Source organism: Budorcas taxicolor, chromosome 7 (genome assembly GCF_023091745.1).
Source record: "Budorcas taxicolor isolate Tak-1 chromosome 7, Takin1.1, whole genome shotgun sequence".
Classification (NCBI taxonomy): domain Eukaryota; kingdom Metazoa; phylum Chordata; class Mammalia; order Artiodactyla; family Bovidae; genus Budorcas; species Budorcas taxicolor.
This window is the reverse complement of record NC_068916.1, coordinates 38,468,110-38,480,552: the sequence shown is the minus strand read 5'-3', so window position 1 is coordinate 38,480,552 and position 12,443 is coordinate 38,468,110. Positions and strand designations below refer to the sequence as shown.

The 12,443-nt window shown below is 57.7% G+C and overlaps 1 protein-coding gene across 1 annotated transcript; it reads right to left on the bottom strand.

The window, feature by feature from the left end:
* Nucleotides 1-918: 918 nt before the first annotated feature.
* FGFR4 (fibroblast growth factor receptor 4) lies at nucleotides 919-8,334 on the bottom strand. The gene is made up of 17 exons (XM_052642518.1): nucleotides 8,243-8,334; nucleotides 7,324-7,584; nucleotides 7,156-7,236; nucleotides 6,876-7,042; nucleotides 6,239-6,362; nucleotides 5,529-5,719; nucleotides 5,264-5,402; nucleotides 4,524-4,717; nucleotides 4,269-4,414; nucleotides 4,062-4,183; nucleotides 2,758-2,868; nucleotides 2,479-2,669; nucleotides 2,015-2,137; nucleotides 1,862-1,932; nucleotides 1,514-1,651; nucleotides 1,172-1,277; nucleotides 919-1,065 (listed from the first exon to the last, which is right to left on the bottom strand). The coding sequence occupies exons 1-17, from the start codon at nucleotides 8,331-8,333 to the stop codon at nucleotides 919-921; spliced, it is 2,403 nt and encodes an 800-aa protein (XP_052498478.1). The 5' UTR covers nucleotide 8,334.
* Nucleotides 8,335-12,443: the final 4,109 nt, after the last annotated feature.

The window sequence follows — 12,443 nt, the reverse complement described above, 5'->3', positions numbered from 1 at the left end:
CCAGCTCCCTTGGGGACAGTCCCAGGGCACGTATGCACATAACACATGTGCAGAGGGTACAGGAGTCCCGCCAAGTGGATGGTGCCGTGTGGACTCACCTGCCAGTTAGCACTCGTTCACACTATCATATATCCGACGAGGCTGCTGAGACAGACAAACCAAGACAGAGGGACACAAAGGCTCCTGGGTCCACCCTGAGGCAGCTGGAGGTGGATATTAACCCAGGGCCTGGCGTGGAGCCCTCCGTCTGTGTCATCCCCAGCAAAACTCCCAGCTCAGGGATCTCTCCACCCTGTTCCCCCTCCATCCGCTGTGGGGAAGACACCAGGCAGGCACACAGAAGTTTATTTCAAAAAAATAATTTATAAAAGGTCATTTGCTTCTGTGTTTTGGCAGGCTACCAGCCTCTCAGCCAGCACGGGGCGGTGTGGGGATGGGGTGGGCACGAGCGCTCCTTCCATCAAGATGCTGGGACAAGCAGCAGAGGGAGGCAGGGGAGGCCTGGGGAAGTGGGGTTCAGAGGTCTAAGACCTCTCTTGGTATGGGGAAGCGGGGAGGTGTAAAGACAGCCCTGCAGCCAGGTCCAACCAAAGCCCTGGAACAAGGACTGAGTGCCAAGGCCCAGAAGTCCAAGTAGAACCTTAACAAGCCATTAGAACACTGGGGCCTTGACTCCAAAGAACAGGGCCTTGAGATTGGGGTTGAACTCTGGCTTGAGATCCAGAGGCCAGAGAAGGAAGTCTCAAGACTAGGGACCCCAGGACCAAGGACTGACCTCCCCAAAACATAACCAGAGATCTGGGATAGTACCCTTAGGTCAGGGCCTGGGGCTGCCAAGGTCGAGCGCCACCTGGTTGCAGTTGAGCCAGGAGGCCCAAGGCTTGCAGCTGACCCTGCCCGTACAGCCTGTGCCCCTGCTCACGTCTGCCCCCCAGGGAAGGAGAAGGAGCTGGGCCTCAGTGGTAGGGGGTCGTGGCTGAAGACAGAGTCGCTAGAGGAGCAGGTGCTGCTGGCGTCCCCGCCGGCAGGGGAGTAGGGTCCAAAGGTTAGGCGGAGGTCGAGGTACTGTGGGGAACAGTGTTGGTCAGCCCTGGTGGTCAGGTGGGATGAGGCCCAGAGGGCAGTGGGCATGGGGATGGGGGATGGTCTTGGGACCATAGGGGCGCAGTACCTCCTCAGAGACAGCCAGCAGGACCTTGTCCAGCGCCTCCACCAGTTGCTTGAAAGTGGGCCTCTGAGAGGGTGCTGCGTGCCAGCACTCGCGCATCAGCCCGTACCTGGGGGGGGAGCAGGGGCGGGTCAGAAGGAGCCTAGGGCCTGGGTGAGGGGGTGTGGCAAAGGGGCAGGAGGGTTTGATGCGATGTGAGGCCATTCAGCGAAAGAGTACCCTGCCAAGCCTTCCAGCCGGTGACCATGAGTGAGAGCTGACCACTATGTATGACTGGACCGTGAAGTCAGGGTTAGGACAGAGAATGAGGACTGAAAAGTGAGGGAGAGTGGGGTGAGGCCTCACAGCTCTGGGGGGCAGTGTGGGGGCCGGTCCATCCGATGCCCCTCTCGTAGCAGCGAGAACAGCTCCTCCACGGGGATGCCAGGGTATGGGGAGCCCCCGAGGGTGAAGATCTCCCACAGTAGGATTCCAAACGACCACCTGGATGGAGGCAGAACCCAGGCTCAGCAGGGTACAGCTTCACTCCCTAACCTTGCGGCTAGGATAGCGGACCCCACAATTATGATCCACCATGGGGGTGGGAATAAGGACTTCTTTTAGAGTCTGGTCCCACTCAGACCCAGGGCAAGGGCTTTAGAAGGACAAAGGTTGCCTGCAGTTATATCCCGGGCCCCAGCTTCCAGGACTCACACATCACTCTGGTGTGTGTAGACTCTGTCAAACAAGGCCTCTGGTGCCATCCACTTGACAGGCAGACGGCCCTGGAGGGAAGAGGGCACACTGCTGCCAAGGGCCACGGGTCCCAGTGCCTGGCCCCAATCAGCTGGGCCCCGCCTCCCTTACGTTGCTAGTTTTCTTGTAGTAATCAATGTGGTGGATGCCACGGGCCAGCCCGAAGTCTGCAATCTTCATCACGTTGTCCTCGGTCACCAGCACGTTGCGGGCAGCCAGGTCCCGGTGGATGCACTGGGGGTGGGGCAGAGGTCTTACATTGAGGACACATGGCTGGGAACTGGGCACAGGTGACCTCACAGCAACCCGACGAGTGGGAATCATCCACCCATTTTACAGATGGGGAAGTTGAGAGAGGGGAAATGTAAGCCAACTAACTTCAGGGCCCACACCTTGTCTCTCGCACCACCTCTTCCTGCCTGTGGGAGAGGAAGGAATGGGAAGATGCAGTGTTAACTGCGTGTAGATGAGGCAGTACAGAAGGACTCAAGGACACTTACAGTAAGGAAAAAGAGGAGAGGGAGAGGTTGGCGGCATTTAACACAAGGCCTGAAAGTGCGGGGATGGGTCATTACCTTCCGGGACTCAAGGTACTGCATGCCCCGGGCCACCTGGTAGGCGCAGGAGACCAGGGCAGGGAAGGAGAGCGGCCCCTCGCTGCTCCGAGGCCCATCAGGGCTGAGGTCAGGGCCTGGGGGGCGGCGGGCCCGCAGGAACTCCCGCAGGTTGCCCTTGGCAGCACACTCCACAATCACGTACAAGGGCCCTGCAGAGGAGAGGGGCGCCAGGGAAGCTGACAAGGCTGTCGCTCCATGCCCCCACCATCCCCGCCCCTCACCCCGCCCCGCTCCCACCTTCCTGGGTGCAGACACCCAGCAGGTTGATAATGTTCTTGTGTCGGCCAATCAGCTTCATCACCTCCATCTCAGAGACCAGGTCTGCCAAGTCCTTGTCGGAGGCGTTGTCTGTGAGGATGACAGCCAGGGTGATTACACAAGGGAGGCTTTGGGTTGGGGACAGGACATGGAGCCCTAAATGCCATGCCAGGAAGGTCTGGGCCTGAATCCCTGCTAGGCTGTGTGGCCTTGAAAGAGTCTCTTAACTTCTCTGAACCTCAGGATCATCTTGTATGAAATGGGACGGTGGATTATGCCCTACTCTCATAACAGTTGCAAGGATGCGACAAGATCAGGGTCTAGAAGTGCTAGGCCTGCCAGTGAGTGCAACCAGGAAAAAGGAGGGAGGGGAAAGCGCTCTGAATAGGAAGGAAGCTCCGTCTGGAGGACTTGGCATTAGTCCCCGAATGGGGTGGGAGCTCCTGGGGGCGGGAAGTGGGCTGGCGCCCTGAGGTCTGTCTGACCAGGGCCTGGCGTCTATCTGGCCTGGGAGTTCAGGGAGCTGCTGGTAGAGCGCAGCCAGGGGAGGCCAGGAAGAAGCTGCTCTAGTTTCTCTTGAGAAGGCTAAGGACCAGGGGCTGAGCCCCTGGGGCTGACCTGTGGCCCTGGGCCAATGACATACCCTCCCCGCCAGACCTCACAATGCACATTTCTCAATCCTTGCCTCCCAGAAAGTGCCAGGTGGCCCCAGCTGTGCAGAAAGGAGGGGCTGGCAGGAGTGGAACAACGGTTTGGGCTGCTTTTGTAGAAGGGGCTGGGGAATAGCAGCGAGAGGCCTCGATGGTGGGTCCCGCCCGGGTGTCCTGAGCCTCCTGGGGCTGCTGCTTGGGCTGTTCTCTGAAAGAGTGGTAGACACAGGGGGAGATCTGGGAAGGACCTGGGGGAGACTGAGGGTGCAATCTTGGGGGGAAATCATGGGGTTGAGGTGGAGGCCTTCAAGGCTAATAAGGTTATTTGAGGTCAAAGCTGACACAGGGTAGCAGACCTATCACCCTAAACTCTTGTGGTCACCATCACCCCAGCAGTGAAGATTTTAGGTGTCATTTTCCACCAACCTCAGGCTGGGAGGCGGGGACTGTTATTTATCCCATGTGACCTGTGAGGGAAATTGAAGCTCAGAAATGACTTGCCAGGGTCGGTGGCACATTTGGGCCCAAGGAGTGGGGGGAATGACAGCCTTTCCTGGTCCTCAGCCACTAGCACCCTGAGCCCTGTCTGTTACTTTCCAGGTCATAGGGTCTCCCACAAGCCGCCACACTTACCCTTAAGCATCTTGACGGCCACGGTGCTGGCTTGGTCCGGCCGGGTGGGGTCCATGCCGAAGGCCTCTGCACATACCACCTGCCCAAAGCAGCCCTCGCCCAGGGGCTTTCCCAGCACCAGCCTAAAGATGAGAGAGACAAGGCCTCAGCCACTGGGCATCACTCCTGCACAGGGTCTGATCCCCACACTCACTCGGCACGGCATACCTGTCCCGGGGGAACTCCCACAGCGGGTCAAGAGGCAGGTCGAGACTCACGAGGCCAGCGAGCAAGGGGGGGCCGCTGGAGGAGAGACGGACACCCCGCACCAGGGACAAGCTTGACTTGGCTGAGGAGCCTGACTCCAGCGAGAACTGCAAAGTGAGAGACTTGGTCGGTCTGCTGAAGCTGAGCTGGGGCGGGAACGCAGGCCCTGAGCCTTTGCTATGGGAACACGGAGGTGGGGGACAGCACGCTGGATACCTGTCGGGCCAGAGGGAAGCGAGATAACTTCTGCACGGTGGCGGGCTGTCGGTGGTGTCGGGTGAGGAGCGTCTGCCTGCGATATAGCCCGACCAGCAGCAGGAACACGATCAGAGCCAGAGAGCCTGACGAGTACAGGATGATGTCCGTGTACCTGCCTTCGGGTGCTGTTGCTGTCCACGTGAGATCCTCCTCTGCCCGCAGGGGGACACACAGACAGAAACTGATTGGTCAGTCAGCAGTCAGATGGCTGGCCCCACCCCGTCTCACTGAAGCCCTTGTAGCTCCTCACACAGAGAGACACACACCAGTAAAACTGCACTGATACCCCGTCCTGCATACCCACAGACTTCCTTGGTGGCTTAGACAATATAGAATCCACTTGCAATGTGGGAGACCTGGCTTCGATCCCTGGGTTGGGAAGGTCCCCTGGAGGAGGGCATGGCAACCTACTCCAGTACTCTAGCCTGGAGAATCCCCTGGAGAGAGGAGCCTGATGGGCTGCAGTCCATGGGTCACGAAGAGTCGGACACGACTGAGCGACTAAGCACAGCACAGCACTGCACACCCATGTCCCAGAGAGTCGCACAGACAGTCATATGAGGACACGCATAACACGGTTACTGTATGCAGAATCCCAAATCCACACGCCACATCCCAGATCCATATCTCACAGACCAGGGAAGACTCCCTCTACCCAGCAGGTCACAGCCTATGGCTGGACCACAGCAGGAGCTCACCTGGCAGCACCGTGAGCCAGGCCGACTGGTAGGAAAGGCCAATGGAGTTGCCCGCCAGGCAGGTGTACTCGCCTGCATCCTCAGCAGATACATTCCGAAGGTACAAGACCTCCACCTCTGAGCTATTGATGTCCGCTGTCTGGGGATGGGGGATACACTCAGGGGTCACAGCAGGGCCTGGGGTCCCGCTGTGGCCAGGAAGCGAGGTGGGGACTCCCCACCCCCGTGGGAGGATGGTGGAATCAGGTGCCAGCAGGGACTAGACCTTTAAGACTTGCACATAGGGGAAGCCGTCGGCCCCGAAGCTGCTGCCGTTGATGACGATGTGCTTCAGCCACTGGATGTGGGGCTGGGCGTCGCTGTACACCTTGCAGAGCAGTTCCACGTCACTGCCCACCACAGCCGTGGTGTTGGCTGGGAGCCCTGCCTGAAGGATGGGCCGGTGCGGGGACCGCTCTGGGGGAGAGGCCAGGCCAGGCTGTCAGCCCTGATCAGTGCGCCTACCTGCCTCCCGCCTACCCCCCAGCTCAAGGGAGGAACCTTCCTGATACTCAGTTCAGACCTTGTTCATCCCCTCCTTACACCATTCAAACCTTCCGTGGCTCCCCGTTGCCTTTGGGGACAAGAATTTCTTGGCCAAGCACTCAAAAACCCTCCAGGTCTGGCTCTCTGCTTAAATCCCACAACCCAGGCATATACCTCTCCACAGAAGCATTGTATTCCTCATGCCTAGGGCCTTGGCTCAGCCTGTGTCCTCTGCCTGGATGTCTTTCCCTTTCCCCACCTCAGCTGGGCCCTGCTTCTCCAAGCCCACGTTACTCCCTGTGCTTCCCTCGGCCCCACCTGAACACTTTGAGTAGCTTGAGTGAGTCGCCTAAGCCTAAGTCCATCGGGCTTGTCAGGCTGGGTCCCACCTGAAGACAGGGACAGGGCTCCCACCCCCACGCCCCCTCACCCGCCTGCCCACCCACTCACCCAGCACGTCCAGCAGGTAGCTATAGCGGATGCTGCCCAAAGAGTTTTCCACGAGGCAGGTGTACGTGCCACGGTCAGAGGGCACCACGCTTTCCATCACCAGGCTCCAGTGCTGGTGGCGCAGCTGGGGAGCAGGCAAGCGTCCATGAGAGGCCACCGAACCGTGCCCACAGGGGTCTTCTCAAGCTCTCTAAGCCCCGGGAGACCAATGCCAAGGGTAGGGACTTTGGGACAAAGGAGAAGGCTCCCAAAAGTATCCAAACCGTGGATTTGAGTCTTTTGAGTTTTAGCTCTACTTCTTCCAAGCTGGGCCACCTTGAACCAGTTTTTGCCCTTTCTGAGTCTCAGCTTCCTCTGAGACAATAGCTTGGAACTGACCCTGTTGTGGTCTCATCATGAAAATGAGCCGCTAAAACACTGATACCTGCTGGTCAGTGATCCTTCCCACTGTACACATGGAGTTGCTAAGGTCAGCAGGTTAAGTCACTTGCCAGGGAGTAGCAGAGTGGGAACTTGACCCAGAGCTGTCCATGTCCACGGTCTAATGCCCCTTCTTGGGCCCTCGGCTGCCTTCTTCATTAGAAAAAGAGCTGTGGGTTTGACTTGAGGGCACCGACGAGGGAACCTGGAGACTCACCCGAATGCCTCCAATGCGGTGCTCCCCGTGGAAGTCCTGTCCATCCTTGAGCCAGCGGATGGTGGGCATGGGGTTGCCTGCAGCTGGACAGCGGAACTTGACGGTGTTCCCGGCAGGCACCGCATGCAGTTTCTTCTCCATGCGCTGGGGGTGCGTCCAGTAGGGTGCTGAAGAGGAGGAGATGGGAGAATTCAGTGTCTACTAGAAGACCTCCTGTTCACACACAGATCTGTTCTCAGTGGCCAGCAGGAAGGCAGGGTCTTTGAGGACTCACACTGACCTTGCTGGGGGTAAACGTGCCCATTCAAGGGGCCCCTGTGGATCTTGGGGTCCTCGTCGCCATTGCTGGAGGTCATGGAGTCTATGTCCAGGACAGAAGGAGGCGTTTGAGGCCCAGGACAGAGAATCTCTCCCCAGGCACCCCTTATCCTCTGCTGGTCCCCCTTACCGTCCACAACCAAGCTGACGTTGTGCAGAAGCAAGGAGCCTCGTGCCAGGCAGAGGTACTGGCCAGCATCCTCGGGTAGGAAGCTGGCAATCTCCAAGCGGCCTCTCCAGCCTCGTACCCGGCCAGCAGGTGTCAGGCGACTGCCCTCCTTGTACCAGTGGCCACTGCGCTCAGCCCGCCCACAGCATAACCGCACAGGCTGCCCAAGGGCCACCGTCAACTCCTGCTCTTGCTGCTCCGGGCTGGGGGCCAGGCAGGGCTCTGTGGGTCGAGGGCAGAGGTCCGTGAGCCCCGCAGCCCCCTGCCTACAGAGAACATGCTGCACACACAAGACATGAGCACGCTCGACACATGCTAAACACCTGCTGCCCCTTCACGGACACACAACCACATGCTGCAGAGGCTATGTGCAGGGCAAACGCCACCCCTCTGGTGCATAGCACACACACACGGCACATAGCAGACATGCTGGACTGGACATGCCACTGTCTAAGGGACACACACACACAAGGCACATGCTATATGTGCCACGCACAGGGCACACACCACACTTCTGGGGCACATCACACTCACAGTGCATACACCACACATGCTGGTGGGGCCCCCCAAGTCCCACACACCCAGTGCACAGAACACACACGCGCACATACACACACGCCTACGGCCAAGGGGCTCACCACCAGCTCTGCGGCTCAGCTCGGGGCCCCGCACCCTGCAAGGCCAGTCCTCTCTTGGGGACACACAGATAGGTGGACGCTTGCTGGGAGCCAGACACCAAGTCTCCATGGCTGAGTCCTGCCCTGCTGTCACCTCCTCAGGGCCTGGGCCAGGATCCTCTCCAGCCTTGCTCGGCCAGCTGCCCCCTCCTGAGGCCCACTCTTCCCACCCCGGCCACCCTCTCCCTTCTTAGAGGCCATACCCAGCTCCGTTTCCTCAGAGGCCTCAAAGGACAAAGCTGGAGCCCCAGGTGCCCCCAGCAGGACCCCCAGTAGGACCAACAGCAGCCGCATCTCCTTCCTGCTGCTCTCAGGGACCCAGGCTGGGCCTCCTATGACTGCCTTCCTGAAACAGAGAGGGCGAAGAACTCCTAGTAGACCCACACCTTTGCTGCCTCTCTGCTCCTGTTTTGCAGATGAGGAAACTGAGACAAGAAATGGCTGGCTGACTTGTCCAAGCCCAACAGGCAGCGTCAGAGCAAAGACTAGAACCAGCTCTGCCGTTAACTAGAGCTCAAGGCTTCCCCATGGTAGGTCGGCACGGGGTTGGGGGGGGGGCTGGAAGGGGGCTGGGCTTCCTGCCCTTCTTGGGTCCTGCTGAGACCTTCCTTGGCACAAGTTCACAAAAAGGGCAGTTTTGGAATTCTTTGCTTGGAGGGAAACAGAGAATGGAGACACATCTTCTCCCTCTCAGCACACATAATTTATTTTTTGCTGAATAAATGTATTGCTGAAGAGCCAAAAAAAAAAAAAACAAAAAAAACCCTGAAATATAATACAAGGCCAAGCTTCAGCATTTGGATGTTATCTGATCTGACCCCCACTCCTTAGAGCATTGCTTACAGTTCCATGACCAGCTTCGGAGACCTATAGTGGCAGGGTGGGTGTGTGCTTAGTCCCTCAGTCATGTTTGACTCTTTGCGACCCCATGGACTGTAGCCTGCCAGGCTCCTCAGTCCACGGGGATTCTCCAGGCAAGAATACTGGAGTGGGTTGCCATTGCCTTCTCCAGGGGATCTTCCTGACCCAGGGATCAAACCCAGGTCTTCCACACTGTGGGTGGATTCTTTACCGTCTGAGCCACCCAAGAAGCCCTGCAGTGGCAGGGTGCTCACTGCTAACAAGGCCATACATCCCATGGCCAGGAAAAATTCTGAGCCAGAACTGCATTCTGGGGATACTTCTGGTTTTTGTACCCCTGCAACTCCATCAGAGGTGACACAAGCTCTTGTAAAGCAGGTAGACTCTAGTGTCTGACAGAACCAACTTCAAATCCTGACTCTTACCAAGTGCAAGTCACTGTCCCTCTCTGGGCTGCTGTCCTTACAGGACTGCTTTGAGAATAAAAGAGAACATATGTAGGGCCAGGCGCACAGAACGCTGCAGTGCTTTCTTCCCTTTCCCCTCTCCATGACTGTCATCCTGCGTCTGCTCTAAGCCAGTCACCTCCAGTTCTGGTGTTGTTCCTAGCAGGTGTGATGTACACGCCCACCCCATCTAGGTACTCTCCTCCAAATACCATCAACGATGTCTCCATCCACCAAAAGGAACCGTCAGACCTAAGCCTCAGCTGGCAGGGGAAGAGGGTGGCTAGTATAGTCCCAGGGGCCTGCTGGCTATCACCTGGGCCCGAGTAGCAGGTGTCACTGATGGCTCTGCATCCACCTCACTCAGGTATCTCACTGCACTCCTCCTCAGCCACTGGTCCCCCTGTCCTGAGTTCTGAGGCAGGGGGCGCTTAGCTTGCCCTGGCCAAAGCAATAATCCCCCCTTCAAACGGTTTCTTCTCTGGGCTGCCCCCACAGCTGGGGCATCACTTGCCCAGTCCCTCTCCAGCCCATCTCACCTTCCCTGCCTGAACCCAGAGCATGTGACAGGCATCTCTAGCTTGGGCCTTTGCAAACATCTCTCTTGATTCTCCAGCAGAGTTTTAGAAATTTATGAGCCTGTCATGTCCCCCCTGCTCAACACCCACCAGCTTACAAGCCCACAATGGCTGCCTCTGTGCAGCAGCATCCAGTCCACACTGTTTATCCAGCATCCAAGGCCTCCCTCCTTGCCCCAGTCATTCTCACTGGCCACACAGTCTGCTTCTGCAGCACTGAGAAGTCATCGGCTTTCAGAACTGGGCATGTCTTCTCTCTTGCCCATACCTCTGTGATCCCACTTCTCTACCTGGCTCAGATGCCACAATCTGTTCTCTGTCTGTGCCCACCTTCGTTTTCCATTGCCCTCCCCTGTGACATCCCCTCACCCTGCTCTGCTCTTCAAGGATGTAGCTCTCTGGGTTGGGAATGGAGTGGGAGGCCCAGGGATTCTATTCCCACTCCGGGGCTACCCTGACCTCACTTAGTCGGGTCACCCGCGCGGCTGACGGGACAGACTGCCCTGCACCTGGGGTCGAAGGGTCTGACTCTGACATCAGGTAGTTCTGGGTTCTCCAGCCTCCCGCAATCAAGCCCTGGGAGAGCCTGGGCAAGTGACTGCACTTCTCGGAGCCTCAGCTTCCTCATCTCTCTATTCGGGGCGAACAGACCGTCCAGCAGCCAAGGGACCAGCGCGCCTTTCCTCCGCCCCTATCGGGCCACCCTGGGGAGCAGTGCCAGTCGGTGGGTCTCGAAAGGAGCTGCAGGGACAGTCTGCCCGCCCCCGCCCCGGTGGGCAATGAGTAACCAGCTCCGCGGCCAGGGTGCTCTTTGGACGGAGCGGGACAAAAGGCCCTGTGTGCGCTGCGGGTTACTGATTTACCTTCCCCTTCACCCCCACGCCGAGCAGACGCCCAGGTCCCTAGTGCTGGGAGGGGTCAGCTCTCGGAGCCCCGCTGCCGCTCGCCCCCTGGCGGCTGCGAGAGCAGCACGGGCCTGCACGGGGTCCCGGCTCACCTCGAACCTCCGTGGTCCCGCTACTGGCACAAGGTCCCGACTTACCTGGGTCCTCCGCGGCCTCGTTCTCAGCTCCCACCAGCCCCGACCCCCGCGCCCAGCGAAGACAGAAGACTGCTCGGCAGTTGCGCAGCCCCCGGCCGCAGAGCCAGGAATGCACCCGAGACAGCGGCGTGGCCACGGGTAGCCCAGCGCCCCGCCCACCTCGGGTTTCACCTACTTGGGGCTCCGCCCATCCTGGACCAACTCTGTCCTAACAGCGGGTTGGCGGGGAACGGCCCAGCGCCCCGCCCATCTCGGGTCCCGCCCGGCCGGGACCAGCTCCTGACAGCTGGTGGGTGGTACAGCGTCTCGCTTACCTGGAGACTACTCCTCGAACTCAACTGCGCCTGGTAGCCTAAGGGTCGGCCCAATGCTGGCTGGCACACCCCTTCAGAGTCCGCCCCTTTGCCACACCTGGGCTAGGCTTCCAAGTTCTTGACCATCGCTCCGTCCCTTGGTTCTTACACCTCAGGGAACAAGACTCAGCAGTTCAGACCTGCCACCTGCGCAGAACTTGGCTTAGCCTGGCTCCTCTGTCTTCTGTACAATCATCATAGTCTCTGCCCTAACCTTCATCCTTCTCTGCACAATCTTTAAAGTGAAAGTGAAATTGCTCAGTCGTGTCCGAGTCTTTGCGACCCCATGGACTGTAGCCCACCAGGCTCCTCAATCCATGGAATTTTCTAGGCAAGAGTACTGGAGTGGGTTGCCAGTTCCTTCTCCAGGGGGTCTTCCCGACCCAGGGATCGAACTAGGGTCTCCCGCATTGTGGGTAGACACTTTACCGTCTGAGCCACCAGGGAATCAACCACAACCATCTGTTTAAAACTTTTCAATAGCTTTCTGTAGAGATTATTGGCCTGACCTGGCCCCGCCCACACCTCCAGAGGAAGCCTTCCTTACTTCTTCCCTGCTCCCACCCTACCTCTGGACTGTGCACAAATGGTACCACTTTCTGAAACAATCTTTCTGCTCTAGGTCTGATTTGCTGTTTAGTCATTAAGTCACAAACTTGGCTTAAAACTCAACATTCATAAAACGAAGATCACAGTATCTGGTCCCATCACTTCATGACATATAGATGGGGAAACAATGGAAACAATGACAGACTTTACTTTCTTGGGCTCTAAAATCATTGCGGATGGTGACTGCAGCCATGAAATTAAAAGACGCTTCCTCCTTGGAAGAAAAGCTATGACAAATCCAGACAGAGTATTAAAAAGCAGAGACATTAGTTTTTCTACAAAGGTCCATATAGTCAAGCTATAGTTTTTCCAGTAGTCATGTATGAATGTGAGTTTGACCGTAAAGAAGGTTGAATGTCAAAGAACTGATGCTTTCAAACTGTGGTGCTGGAGAAGACTCTTGAGAGTCCCTTGGACTGCAAAGAGATCAAACCAGTCAATCCTAAAGGAAATCAGTCCTGAATATTCATTGGAAGGACTGATGCTGAAGCTAAAGCTTTAATACATTGGCCACT